At 39.0% G+C, this 27334-nt stretch overlaps 1 protein-coding gene across 2 annotated transcripts in view; it reads right to left on the bottom strand.

Annotated features, from left to right (window-relative positions):
- Nucleotides 1-27334, bottom strand: part of MYO16 (myosin XVI) — a 609548-nt gene that overhangs the window by 248100 nt on the left and 334114 nt on the right. For both annotated transcript variants that reach the window (XM_010384748.2, XM_010384747.2), the window contains exons 17-19: nucleotides 5475-5586; nucleotides 1287-1404; nucleotides 448-519 (exon numbers count right to left, since the gene is read on the bottom strand). In XM_010384748.2, coding sequence (XP_010383050.1) covers nucleotides 448-519; nucleotides 1287-1404; nucleotides 5475-5586 — 302 coding nt within the window. The remainder of the gene's footprint in view (nucleotides 1-447; nucleotides 520-1286; nucleotides 1405-5474; nucleotides 5587-27334) is intronic.

The following is a 27334-nucleotide window of genomic DNA, read 5'->3' as shown; positions in this document are numbered from 1 at the left end:
AGAGCAATCTTTGAGAATTCAAACACTACAATTTTTATAGGACTTGGCACAATGCCTTTCAGTTTATAAATGCCCAATAAATGACAGCTATTCTAACCAATGAGGTAGCAGGAAAAGGTCGGTCCTTCATTGAAGAGTGCAGCATGGCACCATACATGCAAATGGATCCAATATTTCATTTGAAGAAACCCTCTTGGATTGATGGTTTTGTTTTTCTAAGATGACAGATTATCTAGAAAGGGCGACCGGTTAGGCAAAATGGTCTCTCAGGGGTATAAAGAGTCTAAACTATAGTCACATCAAATGACCAGACAGGCTCAAAATGCTTTTCTCATTTGACCTTAAATTCATAGAAATAGTTTCACTAAGTGGGGACAGGTCAAACTGTATTTAATTTTCATATTTGATTCTAAATTGCACAAAGATGTTAGGGTATAAAAAAATTACCTTTAAAATATTGAATATCAGTTGTTAAGGCAGATGCCAACTCATCTGTTGATACTTGTAACATTCCAGCCACTAAAATTAAATCAGCATTATAAACATAAAGTTAGCATATTTTTTGATTCCAAGAACATTGAATTTTATGGCTATAATTGATAAGTCTTACACAGGCACATTACAAAACATGCGTATTTTAAAAAGTCATTACTACTGTAATTGTCAAATTCAACTAGAGAAACATCTTAGAGTACTCAAAATATTAATGAGTTCTTACAGTTCTGTGCATTAAATCACAGCAGATTTTTTTCCTCCCTGTCCTGACAGATGGTATGGAATTGTTTTTTTCCAGGTTCCTGGTTAAATCTCTTTGATATAGGTGAAGATATGTTGTTTATTGACAATCTGTGGTTTTAAGGTATTTTTTTAAAATCTGGGAGCGACTAAAGAGGCAACTTCAAAGAGAGAGATTCTTGGCAAGATCTTTGAAAGGGAAGTAATTACATTCTGCTTAAAATGTTTAGCTAATAACATGGCCCCAAAATACACTGGGTGGTGGGGTGAAGGGTACTTAGAACAATATAAATAAACACAAATATGTGCTAAAGAATCAGTGTTGTTAACATGGTGCACAGAATGAGAACAAAAAAGTACATCTTGCTATTCATTTCCACAACAGATTATAAGAAAAAACAAAGTAGACAATTTTCCCAGCTCACTGAATTCTACTTATACAGGAAAGGGTTTACGCCAACAGGCTTTTCTGTACTATGTCGCCCTCTACTGGTAGATCTACAAAATTGCACATCAATGTGGTCAACGTCAGAAGGTCATGTTCCACTGACCTTGTTCCAGGAGCTGGAGGTCAGAAACGAAGGCGGAGTTCCCCTCAGTCAGGGCAGTAAACCGAATGTCTCCAAGGTGCAATATTGCTGCTAGAATTACGAACAGATTCTCCACCTCCTATGCGTTTTACAAACAGAGACAATGAATAGGGTGCTTAGAAGGAAGATTAAAAGGCAAAATGTTTAAATATCTAAAAGTAAGTTACAAAAATGATGACCCTATTAATGAGGTTGTGAGTTTAAGGATCCCAAATGTTCACTATGGCAAGAAAACTACTAGTCTCTACCTCAACATCAAAACCTCATAATTCAAAGCATAGTTTCTCTAAATCAATGTTTCTGTTCCTGAAATACAAGAGAGTCAGGAAATAATATTCTGATATAAATTAACAGCTTGTGGATAATCGTCATAACAAAAATGAATAATTGTGTGCCGTGGGTTTGACTGGCTGGACTTCACTTGTAAGGTTAGACTTACTCCCCCTCCTCTCCAGGCTCACGTTGGATGCTATTTAGACTTTGCAGTTGCTGTGGCTGCTTCATTCAAGAACCTACATTATAGTGTTCATTTCTTTGCTATCTCTCTTATGAGATAAATTAACATGATGATTACAAAATTGTTTACTTCTCCAGGAAAAACTAAAGGAGGTGTAATGAAAACCACCGTGCCTAGACTCACAAAATGCTCATTGTTTTTTAAGGTATTTTAAGGAAAACAGAAAACAAATGGATGTTGGCAAGAGCTATCTTTGAGCAGAGGGTAGCAGGAAGTAAGAGAGTGCTGAAAGAGAATCTGGAACGCTGCATAAAAAAATAAATGAGACCTTAAATTTGATTTTGGATAGTCATTTTTTGGCAAGAATGAAAAATCAAGAAAAAGCTGCAAGTTAAACTGTACTTCTCTAGAATGTCAGATATTTAGCATGATGATATCAATAGTAAAACAGGTTGAGCCCTGTGAAGGGCGAGTGGCATAGCCTGTTCCGTTCTCAGTCTCCTAATCTGTAATTTGAGAACAAACCTCCTTCCATAACTACTGTGGGAGCTGTTCTAAGAACAATGCTGATGTGCTTTATAAATATACAGTGGAAACAATATACTTCTTGAGACTTCCGCGATTTTCTCCAGAGCCTGTAATTTTCATAATAAGGTAAGATTTTACCAATTTTAAAATGAGAGCATTGAAAAGAATGATCTCTAATTTTCAGGTATAATAATATTTTATGAAGGTGATATACATATAAAAATGTTTTTGGTTAATCCCTAAATCATAAATTTGTTTTTCAAATTTAATTTACTTATGCTGTATAAAATGGCATTATTCAAGCCTCTCAAACTACTTAACTACTTGCCAACTTATTTTTCCCCCCCCTTTTTTTTTTTTGGAGAAAGGGTCTCACTCTGTTGCCCAGGCTGGACTGTAGTGGCACAATCGTAGCTTACTACAGCCTTGACCTCCCAGGCTCAAGTGATCCTCCCACTTCAGCCTCTTTTTTTTTTTTTTTTTTTTTTTTTTGAGGTGGAGTCTCGCTCTGTCGCCCGGACTGGAGTGCAGTGGCCGGATCTCAGCTCACTGCAAGCTCCGCCTCCCGGGTTTACGCCATTCTCCTGCCTCAGCCTCCCGAGGAGCTGGGACTACAGGCGCCTGCCACCTCACCCGGCTAGTTCTTGTATTTTTTTTAGTAGAGACGGTGTTTCACCATGTTAGCCAGGATGGTCTCGATCTCCTGACCTCGTGATCCGCCCGTCTCGGCCTCCCAAAGTGCTGGGATTACAGGCTTGAGCCACCGCGCCCGGCCCACTTCAGCCTCTTGAGTAGCTAGGACTACAGGCAAAAATTAGTGTCCAGCTAATGTTTTTGAAAACAGTTGCAGAGATGGGGGTCTCGCTATGCTGTTCAGGTTGGTCTTGAACTCCTGGCCTCAAGCAGTCCTCTCATCTTGGCCTCCCAAAGTGCTGGGATTAGAGGCGTGCACCACCATGCCCAGCTTTTTTTTTTTTTTTTTTAATCAATTCGTCTTCGTGAAAGGTTCTGGTACCTGCAAGATAGGCACCTCTGGATAGACAGCTGAAGAATCTATACTGTCCTCAAGAACCTCATAATTTAGTGATGGAGACAGAGCTGTGAAAATAACTATAATGTGCATTACAGTGTGCTGGATTCTATGACGAAAGTAAAAATAAACTCCTTCCTGAGCAGAAAGGAGGCTGTGATTCCATGTCTCTGCAGAGTGAGCAGCCATCCCTGCCACCCTGCTAGACGGGAGAGCTGGAGGCACGGTTACGAACAGATCTCTCAGGACCACAATAACAAGTGTTGATTCAAGAACTCACTGGCCCAGAAATACCGTCCTTTGAATCTTACTGGACATCATCCATCCCTCTAAAGTGGATTAAATTGTCTTCATTCAAGTCACTCCCAGGGTCAGGATGAAATAATTAATAATTTGCTAGTGTGTACCTACTACTTTTACCAAGAAGGTTATGAGAGTCTCCCTGGGTTACTTGAGTCAGAAAGTGTACTTTGCTTGCCCTGCCTTTGAGGATCAGTCATGAATTTTCAAAGCCCCGTTTCCAGGCAACTGGTATGTTGGCAGAATGGTTTCTATCCATATCTCTAGCTTCACTTCCTATGAGGAAGCAGACATCTCAGGCATGGAAGGAGGGAAAAATATCAAAACAAAAAAGTACCACAGCAGCAAGTGCAAAGACAGAACAGTGCCAGTGGGTAGGACTCAGTAAAGGAGAAAAACAGAGGCTAGGTAATCAGAGCCAAAAAGAACGAGACGCCATGTGATTGCGGGCTCCTCGAGTTCCAGTCTCTCAACACGGCAAGGGTGGGTGCAGCAAGGTGCCCCCGCATTCACTGATTTAGGGTGAGCCTCACTTCCTTCCTCTTCCCCCTGTGGACCTCTCCACCCTCCCCACCTACTCACTGCCCCCATGTACTGGCTTCAGAAAAATAAAAAGAACAACTTTAAATCTGTGACCTAGTCTGGGCTTGTGAACTAGTGGCATGTCCAAGTTATCCCTGTGATATTATATTAGATATTCATGAGGAATTGCCCATAAATTGACCATAATCCAAAATACCAACATGTTGAATGGAGGCAAAGATAATGCCTCTGGGAAATAGAGATTGAAGGGAATTCTGAGAGGTCTTTCTCAAGCCTTAGACCATTTCTTACGTCTTATTCACTGGACGGGTGCTGTTTAATTCAGTAACCACTAACCACACATGGCTATGTCAATTTAAATGAATTAAAATAAAGAAATATGAAACATTTATTTCTTCAGTCCACTAGCCACACTTCAAGCGTCCAGGAGCCACACGTGGCTGGAAGCTACCGTGCGGTACAGCACAGAGCAGGTCACTGACATTTCCATCATCAGGGATGGTTCTACTGCACGGCTATGGTCTAAAAGTTTTAAAGTGTAATTTTTCAGCTTCATAATGCTTGGAGGTATTTTCGGCTTCATAATACTTGTAGGTGTTTGGCAATTCTGTGCAATCAAATATAACAATATTGAAACATTTACATTGTTCAAGAAGATGTTTTAACAAGGTGATTGTGTTAATTTTCAAGTGATTCTTAACACGAACGGTTACTTCAGGTTTATCAGTTTTTTCATGGGTTGATCAAATATAAAGTTATTTGATCTGTTTTGGATACATCTATAAAATATATATTTTGAATATTATATATTTAAATTTTAAATTACATTTTATAAATATAATCTATAAATTATATTTTATAAATAAAATCTATAAATTATAAAGTTTATGATCTATTAAAATATATTTTAAATATTTTAAAATTATATATTATAAAATATATATTTTAAAAAATATATAATGTATATATTATATTCATTTTGGGAAAGGGCTCCTTGTCCACCCTCTTGAAAACTGCACCCTCTCCTCTTGCCACTCTCTACTGACTGCTCTGTTTTCTTCCTAGTTCCCTTCTTCCTCAACATGTGGATTAAGTCCTGCCCCCTGTCCCTGCCCCCACTAGCACATCAGCTCCAGGAGGCAGGGATTGGGGCTTACTGTCTGTCGCATCATCAGTGTCCTCGACAACACCTGGAATGTCATAGGGGCTCAGTAAATACTTCTGAATGAATAACTTTTATAAATTAGTAGAAGGTTGATTTACTCAGTGAAATATTTATGACATGACTCACCAAGTTGCTGAAGCCAACTACATTCAGGGCTTGTTTCAAAACAGCCAATTTCTCCCTGTTCAGAGAACGCTCCCCTGCGGACACATCGTCCTGCATGGTCTGGTTCAAATACCTGTTAGGAGACAAGGCGTGTAACGTTACTGCTTGGCTTCTGGTCAGATTTCTGTGGTTAAAAGTCACTTGTGCTGTATTTGATCTCTAAAATGATGGGAATCAGCTGGACATGGTGTCCCCATGTTTTCAAAGCGTTTGCTGCATAACAGCACATGATGTCTCAGGAAAGGGAGACGTTAGTTCTTGTTGTACCAGGACATATTTACATTCCTTTACTCGGTTTTCATCTTAGCTGCTGCACCTTTCCTTGTGACAGGAGAAGGTCACAAGTGATTCATGTATTCCTTTTTTTTTTTTTTTTTTTGAGACGGAGTTTCGCTCTTGTCGCCCAGGCTAGAGTCTAGTGGCACAGTCTTGGCTCACTGCAACCTCCGCCTCCCGGGTTCAAGCGTTTCTCCTGCCTCAGCCTCTTGAGTAACTGGGACTACCACCATGCCCAGCTAATTTTTCTATTTTCAGTAGAGACAGGGTTTCACCATGTTGGTTAGGCTGGTCTTAAACTCCTGACCTTGGCCTCCCAAAGTGCTGGGATTATGGGCATGAGTCACCGCACCTGGCCGTGACTCATGTATTTCATATAAAAATTTGACAGGTTCTATCATACGCTTTGTAATTAATATCTGAACTAAAGACGCCTAATTTATAGTAAGTTATTATTTTTCCTTGTTGGTACTTTTCAATAATGAGATTGGTTGATTATGCCATTGATTTACTCCTTTGCCTCAACAAACGTGTATGAATCACCTATCTTAACACAGGCAATACCAAGCAGCTGAGAATATGAAGGAAAAGGACTCAACAACAGCAGAATAAACGATGCAGGGGCACAGACAAGGGAGATAGAATCAGAGAGACAGACTCCAGGTATAAGTGTACAGGAAGGGGCCGCACCCAGAAGTGGACCATGAGGAAACACGGTGGGGAAAAGCAGGTTTTGGTTCCAAGAGTTGCCATGTAAGAATTTGCCAAGCAACTCCCAGGCTTTCAGCTTATCCCTGGAATAATTAGAACATGTACAAAGCAGAAAGAATTGGTCAAGCATGATGCATATGGGGAAAATATATCCATGTGTGCAAAATTGGAGTCTAAGGTGAGATGAGCAAAGATTGATGAGATTGGAGAAGTAGCCAGGGCTTTGTACAGCTTGAAAAAGAGTTTGTCATGTCTTGGAAGTGACGGGCAGCTCTGAGGGCCTTGCAACAAAGAAGTGGCACGACCAGGTTAGTGCCTTGGAAAGAATATCCTGGTAGCCCAGGGCAAGATTACCTGGAAAGAGGTAAGGCAAGTAAGGGGAGCATGTGGCCCAGTGAGAGACCAGTGGTGGTGAAGAAGCGGACGGATGGGGAGAGGAGAAGAGAGGAGGCAGAGCTGGCAGTACGAGAGGGTGAACTGGGCACCAGGAGGTGGAAAGCCGGGAGTTCATGATGAGTAGCAAGTCTCCGTCTGGGAAAACAGGGTGGACTGTGGGTCCGTTCACCTGGAAAACATTCTCAAGAGGAAGAATAGGTTTCTGGAAAGAAAAAGTCTTATATTTGATATTAGACACATTGACTTTAAACTACTTGTTAAAGTTTAAATGTAGTCCCAAGAAATAACAGCTATAAAGATCTGGAATTCAGAAAAACACTAGATAATAGGATCTGGAAGTCATCAACACGCAGAAGGCTAAAACCATGGGAGAGGGTGAGCTCACACAAAATGAGATGCTGGAATTAGGGCTGAGGAAAGAATGGAGTGTCCAGGATGGAGTAAGAATGTTACAAGAAATTTGAGTCATTAAAACAGAAGGTTTTTTTTTTTTTTTTTGAGACAGAGTCTTGTCCTGTTGCCCAGGCTAGAGTGTAGTGTGACGATCTCACTGCAACCTCCTCCTTCCTGGTTTAAGCAATTCCCCTGCCTCAGTCTCCTGAGTAGCTGGGATTACAGGCGCACACCACCATGCCCGGCTAATTTTTGTATTTTAGTAGAGACAAGGTTTCACCATCTTGGCCAGGCTGGTCTCAAACTCCTGACCTCATGATCCACCCACCTCAGCCTCCCAAAATGCTGGGATTACAGGTGTGAGCCACTGTGCCTGGCTGGAAAAGGTGCCTTTAAGACTGAATGACAGTGATGGAAAAGAGACCACAGAAACAAGGAAATTGTGCCCTTGACAAGGGGAATGTTTTTTGGAATTGGAAGGGAGAAGCAAATTGCAGTGGCCATGTGAGCTGGGTCTGTGAGAACTTCTTTTCCCTCAATCTCGGCTGAGGTTGGAAGAACAATCTAGGGGCTGGAGTGGGGTGTGGGAGAGACTTTGGAATATGAACCTGCTGAGGTAGAAGTATAAAAACCTGCATAAAAGACTTCAAGAAAGGGAGCCATGGAGAGTACTGAAGAGGGGGAAATGGATGAGGTAAGGAGACGGTGTGGAGTTGGTGCAAGGTGTAAGTCTGCCTCTCACTGCAGAAACGACCTGACTTTCTAGGATGTGCCAGGTAAGGTGACAAACATGACCCTGAAGTCTGGTGCCATCTCAGGGGAGGAGAGCAACCAATGCTTGTAGCTTTGATTTTTCTAGGAGAGAAAGAGGTTGAGGTTCCAGTGACCAGGTGAAGGTCGTGGGAACCTAACAAATTTGCTGCGGAGAAGGGACAGTTGCGAAGCAGGGAGCAGCAGGAGCTCAGCTGACGCTGCAGCATGCCGTGCCCAGGTGGTGGTGGAGACCAGCTCCTGGGGTGGGGTCACCTCCTCTAGGGCCCCTCAAATGCCTGATGGAGGATGAGCAAGCTGGGGTTTGGGGCAGTAGAACAGAAAAAGGTCAAGAGCAATGATATCAGTAAGAAATTGGCTTACTATGGTCAGAGGGCCCTTTTGTCTGCAATCTATACACCTTTAGTGATAAACCTTTTATTATGATTATTACTATTATTATTATTTATTATTATTATACCGGGTCTTGCTCTGTTCCCAGGCTGGAGGGCATGGTGTGATCTCAACTCATTGCAGCTCTGCCTCCCAGGCAGAAGTGATCCTCCCACTTCAGCCTCTCGAATAGCTGGGATCACAGGCACATGTCGCCACGCCTGGCTAATTTTTGGTACTTTTAGTAGAGACAGCGTCTTGCCATGTGGCCCAGGCTGGTCTTGAACTCCTGATCTCAAGCAGTCTGCATGTCTTGGCCTCCCAAAGTGCTGGAATTATAAGTGTGAGCCACCACACGCTGGCCCTAGGATAAATCTTAATGATAAAAAATTGTAACCCCTCTCCATACTTCTGGTCCTCACAGTAGGTTTCTATGCATCTTCCTGACATTATCTTTTATTCTGACTTACTTGATCTTGCACAAGTTAATATTCCATTGAGGGGCCACTTGTCTTGCAAAGAACAATTGGCTCCTGTTATCATTAGAGTCAAATGGGCCAAAAAAAATAATTTTACAACTCTTGATAAGTAATCCATTAGTAAGCTCCCCATAGCCCTGCACCAGCTAGCTTAAGTATTTCTTTAAACCTGCCATCCTCCATTTTATTCTACTTTTTAGCCTAGCATTTACAGCAGCTATGACCTGCTCCATGAGAAAGTATGAATACACGGTCTTTTTATTTCAGTTACATTTGGGTAGATGAAGCCCTGTGACGAAATCCTGGGAGCTGCGGACAGGTCTGTTAACTAGGTAATGGGTCAAGTGGGAACCAATTCAAAACAGACAATTTGAAAGGGCAGTTTGCCTGATGGCAGGAAAGGTGCCTTCAGCTTGGCTGTGAGCATTTTCCTCTGCAGCCGGAAAACTTGTCATAAAGACGAAGAAAAAAACACAATGCCTTTTGCACAATACTTAAAATTCTCCCACTATTCAAAAGCATCTAGGATGATTTCACTAGAAATGCAGTTCTTACTTATCAGCAAAACTATATCTTAAAATGGGAAGGTTGGTACCAGAATAAAAAAAATACATGTTTATTTTTGGAGATTAAAAATACAAATTTTCCCTTTGACATCACTCAATCATGAAATCTCACATACGGGCAAAAAAAAAAAAAACTTGGAAAATATGCATGGTAAAATATGGAAACTAAGAATCTGAAGACATATTTAAATACCATTTGACAATTAAAAAAAAAACCCAAACATTTAAATCTTTATTATCTGTAAAACAGAGTAAAAATATATTAAAAATAGATTTAAAAATTCTCCATTTCTAGTTCACAGTGGTTTTGTGAATGACAAATGAGACATTGTGTGTGGTATGCCTCCTACACTCAGGTTGCAATGCATGTACGGAATATGAATATTTCCTGGAATGACTAGATCTTGCCTATGTGGGCAATTTTTAGTCAGTGTACTCCGTCATTAATGAAGCTCTTAATCAAATAAATGACTGTGCCACTAACCATCTTAAACCATAAAATATGCTTTTCTATACTTTTCAGACAGATAAAAGTAACAAATAGGTAAAAGGAAAAGATCATAGTTCACACTTGGCTGTTGTATACTGACGTGAATTGCCTGAAAGTTGACAATCATCGATGCAATGTTACAATGGCATTCCCAGACCCTTTTTTTTATTTTCTTAACAGTTTGAAATAGGTAAGAATAATGGTGGGTGAGGGTCATGGACTTCCCAGTGGCCAGTGGACTCGCTTCACCTCCACAGATGTTATCCCACTAATCTCAACACAGTGGCTGAGAACCATCCTAGAAGAATCGAAGCAAGGGTTTCATCTGAGAGTTTCCAGTTTTTCCCCCGTATTGATTCATGGTCACATAACCTCTAGCATTCAGACCCTTTCACTTAATATTCAATGTCTTCTATACTATTCTTCTATGAGTCAAAATCATATATCTATAGCTTAAGCCTATTTTCTTATCCTCTTTGGCTCTTGGAACACTGGCAACATCTAGATATCTCCATGTGCAGAGTCAGAAATTTCAGAGAGCCTTTGTTAAGAGTCATGGCTATTTTGTTTTTAAAAGATTGGCAGATCAAGGGAATAGTCTGTCTGCTGTTTCTATCATGGGGTAGAAGACTCTTAACATGGGTGCTTTAGATGGATAAAAACTACAGATGGATTAATACTGTTTAATTCCACTCAAAGGGAAATGCGATGGGAACTGGTATTTCTTGATACTGATGGCCCAAATTCTCCACTGGATGTTTTAGAGGCACTTCCTCTATTAGTCTCCACAACAACTCGCAAACAGAGCCATTATTTTACCTATTTCAGAAATAAGGGCACTGGAGTCTGTTTAAAGTTGTGAAGCCCGACATCAGCGGACCAACACACCCCCGTCCTGCCCCCGAGCCCAGCGTCTCTCAAGCTTAGTTAGGAGTTTCCCGCAAGGCGGATGGGACACACCGAAGGTCTTGCTGCTCTGCCTCTCCTGAAAGTCAGCAATTCCTAAAGTCTCCTACATTTTATTTACAGAAAAAGGATAAAAACATTGTAGAAATTTGGTGGCCCAATTCCATAGAAATTTTAGCAACATTGATATCAACTATATATAGTTTTATGTATGTATGTATGTATGTATGTATGTATGTATGTATGCATGTATGTATTGACATGGAGTCTCACTCGTTTTGCCAAGGCTGGAGTGCAATGGCATGATCTTGGCTCACTGCAACCTCCATCTCCCAGGTTCAAGCGATTCTCCTGCCTCAGCCTCCTGAGTGGAGTACCTGGGACTACAGGTGCCACCACCACTCCTGGCTAATTTTTGTATTTTTTGAGTAGAGACAGCATTTCACCATGTTGGCAAGGCTGGTCTCAAACTCCTGACCTCAGGTGATCTGGCCTTCCTCGGCCTCCCAAAGTGCTGGGATTACAGGCATGCACCACCATGCCAGGCCTATAGTTGTATTTTTTAAGCAGTGAAGAGGTGTCTTGACCTTAAGTGTTGGGTTGAGTTGGCAGCTGAAGGAGAATAGTTAATATCTTTCCTCACCAGAAATCTGTCTACATCACCATTGTTCATTCATTTATATAGTATTCATTTCTTCTCTCCAAATTTTAACCAATTATTTAAGCATGTTTATTTCTCCTTAAGGCAAATTCTAGGAAAAATAAACTTCTACGTCCTTAAAGTGTCAAATCACATAAAAGTCGTAATTGCTGTGAAAAGTGCTGCTTGAGAACATAATTTCAACAGGTATTCAATTGGCAGGGATGTCCTGGGGAAAATACAGGCCCTGGGGAAGGCTCCCAGCTAACCCCACAGCCTTTGCCCTCCGTGTTCACCATCACATGCCCACTCCTCCCAGCTCTCCACGGCCTCTAGGTTGATGCCTAATTCACTTTCCACTGATTAACTTCATAGCATGAGGTTTTGGCGTTTTTTCTGTCTCCCCATGAGCTAGCCACAAGAGTCCCAAGAAAACACCAAGTGAAACTAAAAGTAAGGACTAGACAGCATCTGGAAGAATCTGCATCTATAGGGGTTTCTCCAAGACAGGCGTTCGTGGTGCATACCAATCATTTTCTTCTTTTTTGTTCTTTTCCATGTTCCCCAGTATTTCTGAAAATCAAAAAGTATTATATATAATCATAAGAAAAAGAAGCTCTGCACATGTATCCCAGAACGTAAAATAAACAAACAAAAAACAAACAAAAAAATGTTTTGAGGAAGGTAATGCTTTTAAATCATCCCTACATCTGTTACCAAGTTTATAAAGTTCTCAATGAAAATTTTTCTAAAGGGGGAAGAAAAAGAAGCTTTACCAAACTCTAAATCAAAAACTGGGAACACAGTTTTCTGTGGATTCATCCAGGCTGCTGTGTACGGCTAAACTGTATTCCAGTGTTAACACACGGCAGCGTATCTAGCCACTTAGCCATCTGAGAAACATCTAGAGTGTTTCTAGTGGGGCTTTTATGAATAAGGCTACTATGAACATTTACATAGAGGTATCTGTGTAAACATACGCCTCCATTTCTCTTGGACGGATGCCGAGAAGTACAATACCTGGTTCATAGGGTAGCTGCATCTATAGTTTTATAAGAAACTGTCAAACTCTTTTCTAGCATGGCTGTACACTGTTTTACATTCCTACCAGCAATGCATGGGGCAGTGAGTTTCTTCACATCCTCACTAGCATTTGATGCTGTCACAGTTTTTTTTTTTTTATGAGCTGTTCTGATAGGTATGTGGTGGTATCTTATCAGGGTTTTAATGTTTTTCTAATGGTTAATGACACTCAACACCTTTTCACATGCTTATGTGCTATCCATATATTCATATTTGGTGAAATATCTCTTCATGTCTTTTGCCCATTTCTAATTGGACGAGAACAGTTTTTATTTTCCTACTGTTAATTTGGAGTGCTGTTTATATATTCTAAATATTAATCCTTTGTTGGATATGAAGGTTGCAGTATTTTCTCCCAGCCTGAACCTTGTCTTATACTATTTTTAATGAAGTCTTCTGAATAAGAGTTTTACATTTTGATGTCATATAATTTAACAGTCTTTCCTAATGTGGATTAGGATTTTGATGTCAAGCTTAAGTTCTTTTTGCCTAGTCATGGATCCCAAATATTTCCTTCTTTTGTTCCCTAAAAACTGTATTGCTTTATACTTTACATTTAGGTCTCTGATCATCTTGATTTTTTTCCATAATATGTGAGATTTTGGCTTTGCTTTACTATTTTTGCTTTGCTTGCTTTGTCTATGGATGCGCAGTTGTCCAGCACCTTTTGTTGAAGTTGATCTTTCCTCCACTTGACTGTTTTGTATGTTTGCCAAAAAAAATCACCTTTTTGTGTGTGAGTGTATTTGTGTGAGTCTGTTTCTGCATTCTCCCTTCTCTTCCTTTGATCTCTGTGTCTGTCTGTCTACCAATACCATAATGTCTGGATTACTCTAGCTGCATGGTAGGCCTTAATTTGGGTAGGGTAGTTCCTCTGATTTTATTCTTCTTTTGTGTTTTCTTTAGCTATGAGAAGTTCTGTGCCCTTACACACATATTGTAGAATAAGCTTCCATATGTGTCTTAATATTGTTAAGATTTTAACAGGAATTACACTAAACCTATAAATCACCTGAGGGATGACTGGCATTTTTATTATATTGAATCTTCCAATAAGTGAACATTATAAGTCTCTTTTTCTTTCATTGGTATCTTTTTTCATTTTCACCCTCCAGATTCTGTACATGTTTTGTTAAGTATATAATTAAGTATTTAATTTTCCTGGAGAAATTGGAAAGGGTGTTATGTTTTTAACTGTGGTTTCCACACGTTCACTGTTAATACATAATGACTAATATATGTGATTGATTTTGTGCACTGATCTCATATCCTGTCAACTGCTGAACTCACTTACTAGTTTTAGGAGATCTTTTATTTTTTAAGCTCCTTGGTTCTTCCCACTCCCCTTTTTCACAAAGCCTAATGGTGCTTTCTTTAGACTAAGTTTCTAAATTAAAATTTTATCAACCAGTATGAAAAAAGCACACCTTCTCCAGCAATACAGATATCTTCCTTCTTACAGAAGAAACCGTGGCAAACCAGGTGAATGTGTGTTACAATTGTATCAAATTCGACTTGTGCTTTGCATAAGAAATGGTTTTCATTACAAGTTAAATTTATTGAAAATAAGTCAGTAACAACTGTTGACTATGTGCTATTTCTAATTAACTCATCCATTTAACCAATTTGTTTATTGTCCTGACAACAAAGAGCAGGCTGATGCTATGTCTTCCAAAGCGAGTCCATAATACAGCCAAAATAATCTGTGTATATATGTGAGGTGTGAGTGTGATTGTGAGTGTGTGTGCTAATACTTTTGCGTTGAGGCAAAGTAAAACTAGTCCCGGACTAAGTTTCTTGTGTCACCTGAGAACGCATGAATAAGATTAAGCCATGGACTAAATCACAGGAGGGTTTTCTTTCTGAACAGAGGAGTCCACACTGAAGATTTCTTTCAAGAAGTGCTATGTGGAGGCACAGATGAAAACTGTTACCATCCAGCATGCGGCATCACTCTAAGGAGGGGGAATAGATATGATTTGAAGATCAAATACAAACATTGACTGTTTGCCAAAAACATCCCCATGGAACTTCAAAGGCCTGTGTGCTCTCCCTGTGGCCGCACCTACTGTGTCTCCAGGGTGCAGGCGTGGCCCCGTTCAGCAGGCACAAAGATCAGTGCGCGTGAAACAACCCTTGTGTGCCTGCTTGTGTACCCAAGGCACGCTGAGATTGAAGGTTCAAGTATAAACAAAAATGTTACTACTTAAAAACCAACTTGTTTAGTCCATTCACCAAGTCAGAGACTCACAGACTACAAACACAATGTTTTGCTCAGTTTTTTATCTGCTGTGTGAATACAAAGGAACAGTGTCTTCTCTATTGTGGGCAGAGCTATCTTTTACTTGGTGATGTTTAATATATAAACAGAAGCCAAATAAGGCAAAATTAAACAGTTGGCTTAAATTAAACGGTTGGTATCAATAAAGACAGCACACTTTGCTAATGACGATGGCCAAGTGCTGACTGCCCACCTGCCCTCACTTTGCTCCTAAAAAAGAAATTATTTTCTGTATGGTTTTTGAACTATCTGAAACACATTAACCAATTTTAAATTTTAAGTCTCCCCTTCCTCAAGGAATACGTGTACAACTTTTTATTAACCATGTGTTCAGATACATAAATCTCCACCTGGAAAGTATTAATATGTGAGTCACAAACTGTTTTGTTTGGAAAGAGAAAATCTTGTCAGTGGTCTCCAGGAAAAGAACAGACTCTAATAAATTTAGGAAAAGAACAGAATCCTTTTAACAAGTTACACATTCAGAAAGTCTTTGGGTCTTGTGACATTCCCAGAATAGTTCATCCATATTTTTCTAATCAGTTGAAATATTTCAAAACATCTGGTGAAACAAATCCAAAACTCTTGCCACCTTACACACAGTGAATACTCGTATGGCCAATTATTTGTTTCTTGAAAATGTCTAGTTGGGAGAGCCGGGGGGTGGAGACAGACAGGGTGGCTGTGTCTTGCACAGAAGGCCCTGGACAACGCTTAAGGGGCTGACCCCAGCCTGAACTCATCCCCGAGCCTTGTGTCCGGCATAAACACAGCCAGAAACACACACCCAGAGCTGCTGATATTTCAATGAGTGAAGTCGTGAAATGGAGAGAAAAATAAGTTTTTGCTCAGGAAATGTGGGTTGGCCTGGCCTTGAAGATGGTGGGATTAGTTTAACAAGACGAGGCCTGGGGAGCTGCATCTGCCTGGAGGGAGAGGTGGGCAGAACTTTCTCTAACTCACACCAAGACATCCTCAGTCTTGGGAGGGTTCTGTATAGGAAGAGGGCACAGAAATATGCCTCAGGCGAGGCTGAACAGGTGCCAAGGTCTCCCTCAGGGGAGAAGGTGACCAGAAAGCATTGTGTAAGGCCATGTCCACACACCAACAGGAAGGATAAAATTCACTAACCCTGTGTCTTAAATACTGACTAACACAGGCATCTATACTGAAACTTCAGTAATATGCAAATATTACAGTTTATTTGATTCAGACACATGACCACGTACAGATAGTTACTACTGACAAAGGTATTCTTAGGCAGGTTCATCCGGGCCTCACGCTTGACCTTCATCAAATGCTCATAAAGTATGGTGTAAAAAACATTATACTGAATACAACCCACAGATGTATCAAGCAACCTCTTTCAGGTTAGCAGGACTAAAAGAAAATTTTAATTGCCCAGTCTCTACAAGAAATAAAAAAAATTATCTGGGCATAGTGGCCTGCAACTGTAGTCCCTGCTATTTGAAAGGCTGAGGTGGGAGGATCACTTGGGCCCAGGAGGTCGGGGCTGCAGTGAACTGTGATCGTGCCACTGCACTCAAGCCTGGGTGACAGAGTGAAACTATATCTCAATTAAAAAAAAAAAATCCATCTTTGTCTCTGTATAGATCCATACCCTCTTGGCTATTGGCTCTGTTTCTCTGGAGAAGCCTGACCAATACACTCTCTTCTCCCCATTTCACTTATTCATACATTTAAATACTTAATAGCTCCTATTTAAGAAAAATTTAAACATCATTAACTTGTTTATGGATAAAGATCATGCCTTAAAATTCCTGGTGGATTCTCATAAAATTTAAATTAATATTGAGTGTCCAGAAGGTTATATACACCTGCGAGTTTCCATATGTATGTCAAAGTTGCCATATGTATACCTAGTTGGTTACAGTTTTGCCGGATAGGTTCCCAATATATCTCGAAGTGCCATAGGTAGCAGGTTGATAAGTCCACAGCGAACACGAGCTCTACTCTTCCTTTGGTCAAAGGTTGGCATAATAAGTGAAAAATTTATGCCATAAAAGTCAACCCCCTTTATTATTATTATTTTTTTTTGCCAAAATCAAAAGAAACAAATAATCTAATGAAGAATGTATTAGGTAAGGTTATCTAGTGAAGAAAGTTTAGTGTAAGAAAAAAACATACAAATATTGATCAGAGATGCTCTGGAAGGAAGTATGACAAAATGGGGAAGAGAGAAGGAATGGAGATATAATAAAATAGTGACCAACATATATGTAAATACTTAGTCAGATTGCCATTACTGATAAGATAATTGGACAGTCAATTTAACCTTCAAAAAATGGCATGTCTACCCTCGGGCGGACAGACACACATTCCAGGTAGGCAGCTCAGAAGCCTGGCTTCAGGATAGGATGGGGGACGCATGCTAAAAACCTTTCTGACATGTTAATTAGAAACATCAGCACCTCCAAGTTCTAAAGATTCATTAAAATTGAGATTTTTAATGAAGAACTTAAAATGAGTAAAACGTGTATACTCTATAGACAATCTTTAAAAGTAAAATTCACGAAGATTTTTTTTCAACCACCAAAATGTATTCACATGTAGGCTGTACCTACTAAGGTAAACTTATTCAAGAAAATGTATGTAACTAAATGACATCAGTAATAGGATATTAGATCTGGCTATTTCAGAATAGATTCATAAAGTAAATAAAACTAAATAATCCAAATTTTCTTTTCTGCTAAATGTAAAAGCTGAGTAAAAATGCCTAATTATAATTAATCCTAACAAGTCAAGATAAAAAAGCATAGAAATGTGGGTTCCATTTTGACACCTACTGTTCTATTGCATAGGATTTGGCTCCTATTTTTAAAATACTTTCTAGTCAAGGATGTCTTTCAGAACTATTGTTGTGATCACTTATCTGCTACATATTTTCATTAAGAAACACTATTTATGAAATAACAAAGTTCAAGTAATGAATAACCCTCCAAATAAGTGGTCGTGGGCCATGGATTGTGCTTTCAGGTCACAAACACTTCTACCTGACAAATTTATCTTCAATTTTAAAACATGCAAAAGTATATATTTCCTTAGAAATACATTGAAATGGAATTATGATATTGTAGGCTCTTTAGACATTATTCTTTAGCAATCACTCTCACACTATCTTTCCGTCCAATTTTCTGATTTTAACGCCTTAACTTCAATACTTCTATTTAGGGTATCAAATACTTAAACAGTTAACAACAAATCTCAATGTTTATGAAAATAAAAACTCTAAATTAGCAAGATTTATATCAGTAGACATTTACTTCCGATTTGTTAAGGAATTAAAAAAGTGGGGGTGGAAATTAAATTATATAAACGAACTAATAAAGTAAAAAAGTAGTTTTAATGTCATTATTATCAAATGCAGTTGAGAGTGCCCTTCCCTTTTTCCCTTTTCTTCTTCAATCTTAACAGGTGATCCTAAAAAGTTTTATTTAAGAATAAGGCAGGCTGCTTTCTTTTATTACTATTAGGTAGGTGCAAAAGTAATGAAAAGTAATGACAAAAACGGCAATTGCTTTTGCTCTAATCTAGTATTATTTTTTTATTTTATCTCCCAGAAGAATGTTCTTACAACAAGCACTGCTCAAAAGCAGGAACTCTATATGTGGTCACAGCAGAGAAAGAAGAAATCTAGAAGAGGCAGAGTCAGAAGTGCAGTACCCTCCAGTACAGTTTGGCCTCGTGTGCTGTGCTGTGTTCTCATTACTTGAAGCTGGAACCCTGATCAGCTGATTTGCTAATGCAACTGTTCTAAATGTCCTTCTCACTTCCCACTAAGTTCCATTTTCAGAAAGGAAGTCTCTTCCTGCTGAAACTGAAATCACCACTAACTGGAATCAATGACACATTTTAGCTAAAGAGGAAACAAATCTGGGCGTGGTGGCTCACGCCTGTAATCCCAGCACTTTGGGAGGCTGAGGTGGGTGGATCACTTGAGGTCAGGAGTTCCAGACCAGCCTGGCCAACATGGTGAAACCCTGTCTCTACTAAAAATACTAAATTAGCTGGGTGTGGTGACTCATGCCTGTAAATCCCAGCTACTCAGGAGGCTGAGGCAGGAGAATCGCTTGAACCCAGGAGGCAGAGGTTGCAGTGAGCCAAGATCATGACACTGCACTCCAGCCTGGGTGACAAAGCAACACTCTGTCTCAAAACAAACAAACAAAGAGGAAACAAGTTCCATTTGATGTTTTTCAAATGTTGATGATATCACACTTAAACAAAAGTACTACAACTATATAATGATCTAGATCAGGAACTTGTAGGGTCTAATGAAATGTTACTTAACTCATTTTGCATTTCAGCAAAAAGTGTATATAATAAGGATGTGGTCCTGGTAAACAATATTCTTGTAGTTAAAGGCACCAGTTTATCAACCACCAATTAATTTTCTTAGTATGGAAAGCTAAAAATACAGTGTTTATGTTTCAGCAATGGGTACTTACAGAAATGTTTCATACCTTTCTTCTTTGGGACCAGAATATTCGTTTCTTTCATTAGATGGACATTCTTATCATCACAGCAAATTCAAGTGTTTCTCATTCACCAATTGATTTACTTTATAAATGTTTAATTTGACACCAATCATGCTTCCTTACTGGAGTCATAGACCTGAATAAAGCAAGGTTCCTACCCTCCTGTTACTCACAGAAGATGCTAAATTTTAGACTGGAAATTGCCAGAATAGAGGTAACGGCTGTAGTTCTCCAAGCTGCTTGGGGGAATCGGATTAGCTTTAAAAAGATCGACTTGAACAAATTGTATACTTGTGACAGACAGTGTTTCGTGGTTTTGTTACTATAAACTCCTGACTTAAGATAGTAAGTCTTCAGTCAAGGAAACAAAAATGCTGAGTTTCTACACGTGCCAAGAACTGGGATTACTGGGGAATTCAAAGATGAACGAGACTCAGTGCTTATCAAGAGACATCAAACAAATCAGCCAAGGGAAAAGAAGTGTAAAGACGAAATTATAGTAAGATATACACATACCACATTTTATTATATATTATACAGAACAGTGATATGCACAATATCAATGGTCATTTAATTATTAATTCAGAGAAGGCAAACTAATATTTAAAATATGAGTTTTTTTAAACACTGAAATGCTGCTGCCTGTTCTAGTAACAATTGACTTGATCAGAAACTCTGTATGTGCATTCCAATTAGGAATGGAGTAAAATGTGAACAGTTCTGCAAATGCACTTACTCTCATCAGCACATTTTCTAAGGGGCTTTATGATCTTGGGAATTCTTCAAACATTATTCACACAATCCCTTGTCTAAGGGAAGTCCTTTTAGAAGTAACACAGACGCTTCGAGTAAATGTGCTTGTAATAATAATTATATTATGTAATACGGAGAAAAAACAGTCAAACAATAGGATTACTATTTGAAACAATAGGTGAAGGATTAAAAAGCAAGTCTTTAGTCACAGAACGATTAAATGAAGTACCAACCGCACTATCACAATCAACTATAAAATGCAGACCTGTTAGTCTCCCTGGTATTCTCTGGAAGTGCGGAATTGTATACACTATACTACAAATACAAAACACATATTTATGTCAACGAATCCACAAAACAGTTTACTGTATGTATGCATAATTAAATGAACTCTTAGGCATTTAAGAAAATTCAAAGTCAATTAAACAAAACAAAATTTGCTTTGAGTCAAGGAGTATAATGTGTCTGTACTAACTAAAGCAGCAAAACATGTTAATTTTTAATTAATTTGAACTTTCATTGCTGCAGTGAGGTTTTCACACCAACAACAAACACCAGTGAGCCACAGGCTGGAAACAAAAATGAGTGAGCCACAGGCTGGAAAGGCTCAGCATGCCCCAGCTTCCCAGGGAGAAGCTGCTCTGAGCAAGGCCTTCTGGGCCTGAGGAGTGGTTTTGGTGGAATCTGAAAGAGCATGAATCCATTTCCAGTAAGAAGAAGCCAGACAGGAGAGGTCACTGGGAGTCAGTTTCAGGAGACAGATCCAGGGGATACTGACACTGACGTTAGCCTTCGACCCGGGGCCTGCTACTTGCCACTCCCCAAAGCATTCTGGAGTGAAGATGGATCCTAGCCCATGGAATAAAATCACCCTGACAAGAATGAGCTCTGAAAGTGGATGAAGGGCTTTGGGAAGCTGAGGTGGGTGAATCACTTGAGGTCAGGAGTTCAAGACCAGACTGGCCAACATGGTGAAACCCTGTCTCTACTAAAAATACAAAAATTAGCTGGGCGTGGTGGTATGCACCTGTAATGCCAGCTAATTGGGAGGCTGAGGCACAAGAATCGCTTGAATGCAGGAGGCAGAGGTTGTAGCTGAGATCGCACCACAGCACTGCAGCCTGGGCGATAAGAGCAAGACTCAGTCTCAAAAAGAAGAAGAAAAAAAAAGTGCATGAAGGGGCCAGAAAATGGCTTGTGGTTCACCACAAACCTGCCAAAAAAAAAGTACATAGGTGTATAGAGGCAAAGCCAAAATACTGTATCTAACATTCTCTATAGTCACACCCCTAGGGAGGGGGAAAAGGAAGAGGAAAAGAAAACACAATAATAATTAACAACAACAACATTATAGGGAAAGAAAGAAAAAGAAAAAAATCCACATGCATAAAGATAATTACAAAAATTAGAAGTGCCAATTTTTCCACATCAGAAGAAAACACTGCAATAATTCTGCTACCACAACAAATCTGAATGTAGCAACACCACCAAAGGACTGCATTAGCTCTCCAGCAATGGTCCCTAACAAAAATGGAAAGTCAGAAATGACAGGTAAAGAATTCAAAGCATGGATTGCAAGGAAGCTTATTGAGATCCAAGACGAGGTTGAAAATCAACACAAAGAAACTTCCAAAACAGTCAAGGAAATTAAAGAAGAGATAAACATTTTAAAGAAATCAATCAGAGATTCTAAAATCAATCAGAGTATCAGAGGTTCTGAAATTTAAAAGCTTACTTACGGAAAGTCAAAATACAACTGAAAGCTTTATCACTACATTGAGGCAAGCAGAAGAATTTCAGAGCTTGAAAGCCAGTCTTTTGAGCTAACACAGCTGACAAAAATAAAAAAAGAATTTAAAAAATGAGCAAAGTCTTTGAGAAATATGCGATTATGTAAACCAACCAAACCTATGAGTTACTGGCATTTCTGAAAGAAAAAAGAAAAAGTAAACAAGTTGAAAAATACATTTGAAGGAATAATTCAAGAAAAATTGCTTTATTTGGCTAGAGAGGTGGACATCTAGATACAAGAAATCTAGAGAAAACCTGTGAGATATTACACAAAATGAACAACACCAAGGCATATAGTTACCAGACTGTCCAAAATCTATGCTAAAGAAAAAAAAATCTTAAAGCCAGCTAGAGAGAGAGAGAGAGAAAGAGAAAGAGAGAGAGAGAGAGAGAGAAAGCAGATCATGTACAAAGGGGGAACCCCATCAGGCTAATGGCAGACTTCTCAGCAGAAACTTTACAAGCCAGGAAAAACTGGGGGTCTATTTTCAGCATTTTTAATGAAAAGAAATTCCAACCAAAAATTTCATATCCTGCCCAATTAAGCCTCATTAGCAAAGGGGAAATAAAATATTTTCTAGACAAGCAAACATTAAGGGAATTCATTATACATAGGCCAGCCTTATATGGGACCCTTAAGGGAGTTCTAAACATGCAGACCAAAGAACAATACCTGATACCACAAAAACACACTTAAGTACATAGCTCACAGACACTATAAAGCAAAAACACAATAGAAGTGGCAAAGCATAGAGCTAACAACTTCATGACAGGATCAAAACCTCACATATCAATATTAACCTTGAATGTAAATAGTCTAAACACAATTTACACTCTTAAATGTAAGAATTTAAAAGGCATGGAGTGGCAAGTTGTATAAAAACACAAGATCCATCCACCTACTGTCTTTAAGAGATCCACCTCACACGTAACAACAGCTAAAGAATCAAAGTAAATGATGGGAGAAAGATCTACCAGACAAATGGAAAATAAAGCAAAACAAAACAAAAAGCAGGGATCACTATTCTTATATTAGACAAAATAGATTTTAAACCAGTAACAGTAAAAAAAGGACAAAGGCATTATAACCACTCCCACAGAAATACAAATGATCCTCAGAGACTGTTATAAATAGCTCTATGCACACAAACTAGAAAAATCTAGAGGAAATAGAAAAATTCTTGGAAACATACAATCATCCAACATTGAATCAGGGAGAAACTGAAACACTGAACAGACCAATGCCAACTTCTGAAATTAAATCCATAATAAAAAAATCTACCAACCAAAAAAAGCCCTGGACCAGACTGATTCATAGCAAATTTTTACCATACAAAGAAAAGCTGGTATCAATTCTAACGAAACTATAGAAAAAAATTGGAGAGGAAGAACTTCTTTTTAATTCATTCTACAAAGTCAGCATCACCCTGATTACAAAAGTCGGCAAAAAAGGACAGGGCAGGGCAGGGCAGGGAGAAAGGAAGGCAGAGAGAAAGGAAAGGAGGGAGGGAGGGAAGGGAGGGATGGACGAACGAACTACAGCCAATATCCCTGACGAACATAGACACAAAAATCTCAACAAAATACTAGCAAAACAAATTCAATAGTACATCAAAAAGTTAATTCCCCATGATCAAATAAGCTTCATTCCTGGGACGAAAAGTTGGTTCAACATACACAAATCAATAAATGTGACTCACTACATAAACAGAATTAAAAGCAAAAATTAAAAATCATCTCAATAGATGGGAGAAAAGCTTCTGATAAAATCCAACACCCTCAAGAAACTAGGCATCAAAGGAATACACTTCCAAATAATAAGAGCCATCTATGACAAACCTATAGCCAACACCGCACTGAACAGGCAAAAGTTGGAAGCATTCCTGTTGAGAAATGAAACAAGCCAAGGATGCCCACTCTCAACATTTCTATTCACCAGGACTTCATAATACTGGAAGTCGTAGTCAGAGAAATTAGGTAAGAGAAAGAAAAGGCATTCAAATTGAAAAAGAAGAAGTCAAACGATTTCTCTTTATTGACAATTTGATTCTATGCATTGAAAACTCTAAAGACTCCTGAAACTGATGAACGATAGACTCACCAAAGTTTCAGGATATGAAAGCAATGTAGAAAAATCTGTAGCATTTCTATACACCAATAATGTTCAAGTGGAGAGCCAAATCAAGAGTGCAATCCCATTTACAAAAGCCACATGCAAATACCTAGGAATATGTATAACCAAGGAGATCTCTCCAAGGGTAACTACAAAACACTGCTAGAAGGAATTACAGATGACACAAACAACTGGGAAAACATTCCATGCTCATGGATTAAAAGAATCAACATCATTAAAATGACCATACTGCCCCCAACAACCAACAGATTCAATTCTATTCCTATCGAACAACCAATGCCACTTTTTACAGAATTGGAAAAAAACTGTTTTAAAATTCTTATGAAACAAAAAAGAACACGAATAGCCAAAGCAATGCTAACCAAAAGAACAAAGCCAGAAGTACCACATTACCCAAGTTCACACATACTCTAAGGCTGAAGTAACCCAAACAGTATGGTACTGGTACAAAAACAGACACATAGACCAATGGAACAGAATAGAGAGCCCAGAAATATAGCCACATACCCACTGTCATCTAATCTCAACAAAGTCAGCAAAAGTAAACAATGGAGAAAGAATTCCCAATTCAATAAATAGTGTGGGGATAGCTGGCTAGCCATATTCAGAAAAATTAAAATGGACCCCTATCTTTCACCATATATAAAAATTAACTCAAAATGAATTAAAGATTCATTTAATAATACCTGATAATTAATAAATGTAATACCTGGAGCAATAAGAATCCTAGATGAAAACCTAGGAAACATCATTCTGGGCATGGACCTTGAGATAGAATTTATGATTAAATCCTCAAAAGCAACTGCAACAAAAACAAAAATTGACAAGTGAGGGAGACCAATTAAACTAAAGAGCTTCTGAACAACAAAAGAAACTATCAATAGAGTAAACAGGCAACCTACAGAATGGAAGAAAATACAAACTATGCATTTGACAGAAGTCTAATATTCAGAATCTATAAGGAACTTAAACAATGGAACAAGCAAAAACCAAATAACCCCAGTGAAAAATGAGCAAAAGACATCAACACACACTTCACAAATGATGACACACAAGCAGCCAACAATCATAAGAAAAAATGTTCATCATCATTAATCATCAGAGAAATGCAAATGAAAACCACAATTAGCAACCGTTTCATACCAGTCAGAATGGCTATTATTAAAAAGTCAAAAAACAACAGACATTGGTGAGGCTGAGGAGAAAAGGGCATGCTTATACACTGTTGGTGGGAATGTAAATTAGTTCAGCCACTGTGGAAAGCAGTTTGGAGAGTTCTCGAGAAACTCAGAACACCACTCACCATGTATAACACCATTTCCTTTGTTACCCAAAGGAAAAGAAATCATTCTACCAAAAAGGCACATGCACTCACATGTTCTTTGCAGCATTATTCTCAACAGCAAAGATCTGAAATCAACCTAGGTGCCCATCAACAGTGAGTTCAATAAAGAAAATGTGGTACATATACACCATGGAATACTATACAGCCTTAAAAAAGGATGAAATCATGGCCTTTGCAGCAACATGAATGTACTGGAGGACATTATCCTAAGTGAAATAAGTCAGAAACAGAAAACCAAATATCGCACATTCTTACTTATAAGAGGGAGCTAAACACTGGGCTCGTGGAAATAAAAATGCCCATGGTAGACACTAGGGACTACCAGAGGTGGGAGGAAGGCATAGGGGAAAGCACTGAAAAAATAACTGTTGGGTACTATGCTCAGAACCTGGGAAAAGGGATCATTTGTACCACAAACCTCAGTATCATATAATATACCCAGATAAAAAAGCCTGCATAGGTACTCTACCAATCTAAAATAAAAGTTGAAAAATAAAAATGAAATAAAATTTACTAAGATCTATTTCCTGGGGTTATCACAGGGGTACTTTCAATCTCATACACACACACACACACACACACACACACACACACACACACACACACATCCAAATAGTCGATCTTACATTATTGATATCTAATATATCTTAAAATAACCTAAGACCACTATATACGCTGGACTTACAATGAAGAGAAATAAAGAGCTTCTTCATTTCTTCAAATAGGAAACATATTATTAGGAAAAAACAACTTGTTTAGTACACTTCCGGGACCATGTGGATCAGATCTGAAAGCATGCTCTCACGCATTCCTGTCTGCATAACAATTCTTTGCTTCTATCTCAGTCTATTCTCATTCAAGTTAATCTCTGACCAATTCCCAGAAGTCTTTGGTTCTCCAATAGCAATGCACTCCACGCATCTTGCCACACCCAGTTAGTGAATGAAAGACAGAAGGAACGCCTTGGTATACTCTTTCTTTTGCTTGCATTCTCCTGCTCCACCAAGAGAACATTCTCATTTTGAAAATTCATCATGAGGACCTCCTGTTATTTGCAGCTCCCCCTGATGCCTTTCTCTGTCCTTCGCAGGCACGTGCAGCTCCTCCACCTTCTGAATGCCAACATCCTCCAAGGGTATCTCTACTGTGGAACTCATCATGGGGTAGATACTGTCAACTCAAAAGGCGAGTTCACATCTCAGGAAGTACGGGACAGTCCATGGGCCACCCACAGAAGATGGCCACCTGATTCTCAGTGTCTGTGGGAACTTTGGCTTATTTTATTAATCATAGTTTCAAAGGACCAGTGTGGAAAGGGGGCACATTATTGGCCTTAGAAACTATGTGAGCCTGATGATCAACAAGTCACTATCTCAGTGGGAAGGTATACCATGAAATCTCCGCCCACAGATGCACAGCCAAACAACAAGGAGACTTATGTTGGGTAGATACTGGATGGGAAAATAATGTCTGTCCCTGGAGAAATCATGGCCACAACCAGACCTCTCTTGGTTTGAGAGGTTTCAACACAGACTGCACATGTCACCTGATCATTTTAAGGAATGAATTTAATGAATGTATTTACGGAATGAACATAAAAATGGTCCTCGGTTGGTAACGCTCCGGAGGACTTGACCAATGCCAAAGCAATCATCTCTAGAGAGCTAACCCTTGACCTAGGCCACATGAGACCCTCTCAGCCAAGCCAAGGAAGAATACCAAGTCTCACCCCAAATCACAAAACACAGAGAAATTATCTCACTGAGCAACCATGGGCAGGCAGAATAAGCAGCAGTAGGAGAAGTTTAGTTACTTCATATATACGATGATTGCTTACAGAATGTGCAATAAGCAGGTTTTCACAAAAACAACTATGGATATAAAAAGAACTAGAAATATGAGAAAAGAACAAGAAACAGTATTGGAGGAAAAAAT

Source organism: Rhinopithecus roxellana, chromosome 18, assembly GCF_007565055.1.
Source record: "Rhinopithecus roxellana isolate Shanxi Qingling chromosome 18, ASM756505v1, whole genome shotgun sequence".
Lineage (NCBI taxonomy): Eukaryota > Metazoa > Chordata > Mammalia > Primates > Cercopithecidae > Rhinopithecus > Rhinopithecus roxellana.
The sequence above is the reverse complement of the archived record's forward strand: the minus strand, read 5'-3'. Positions and strand labels throughout refer to the sequence as shown.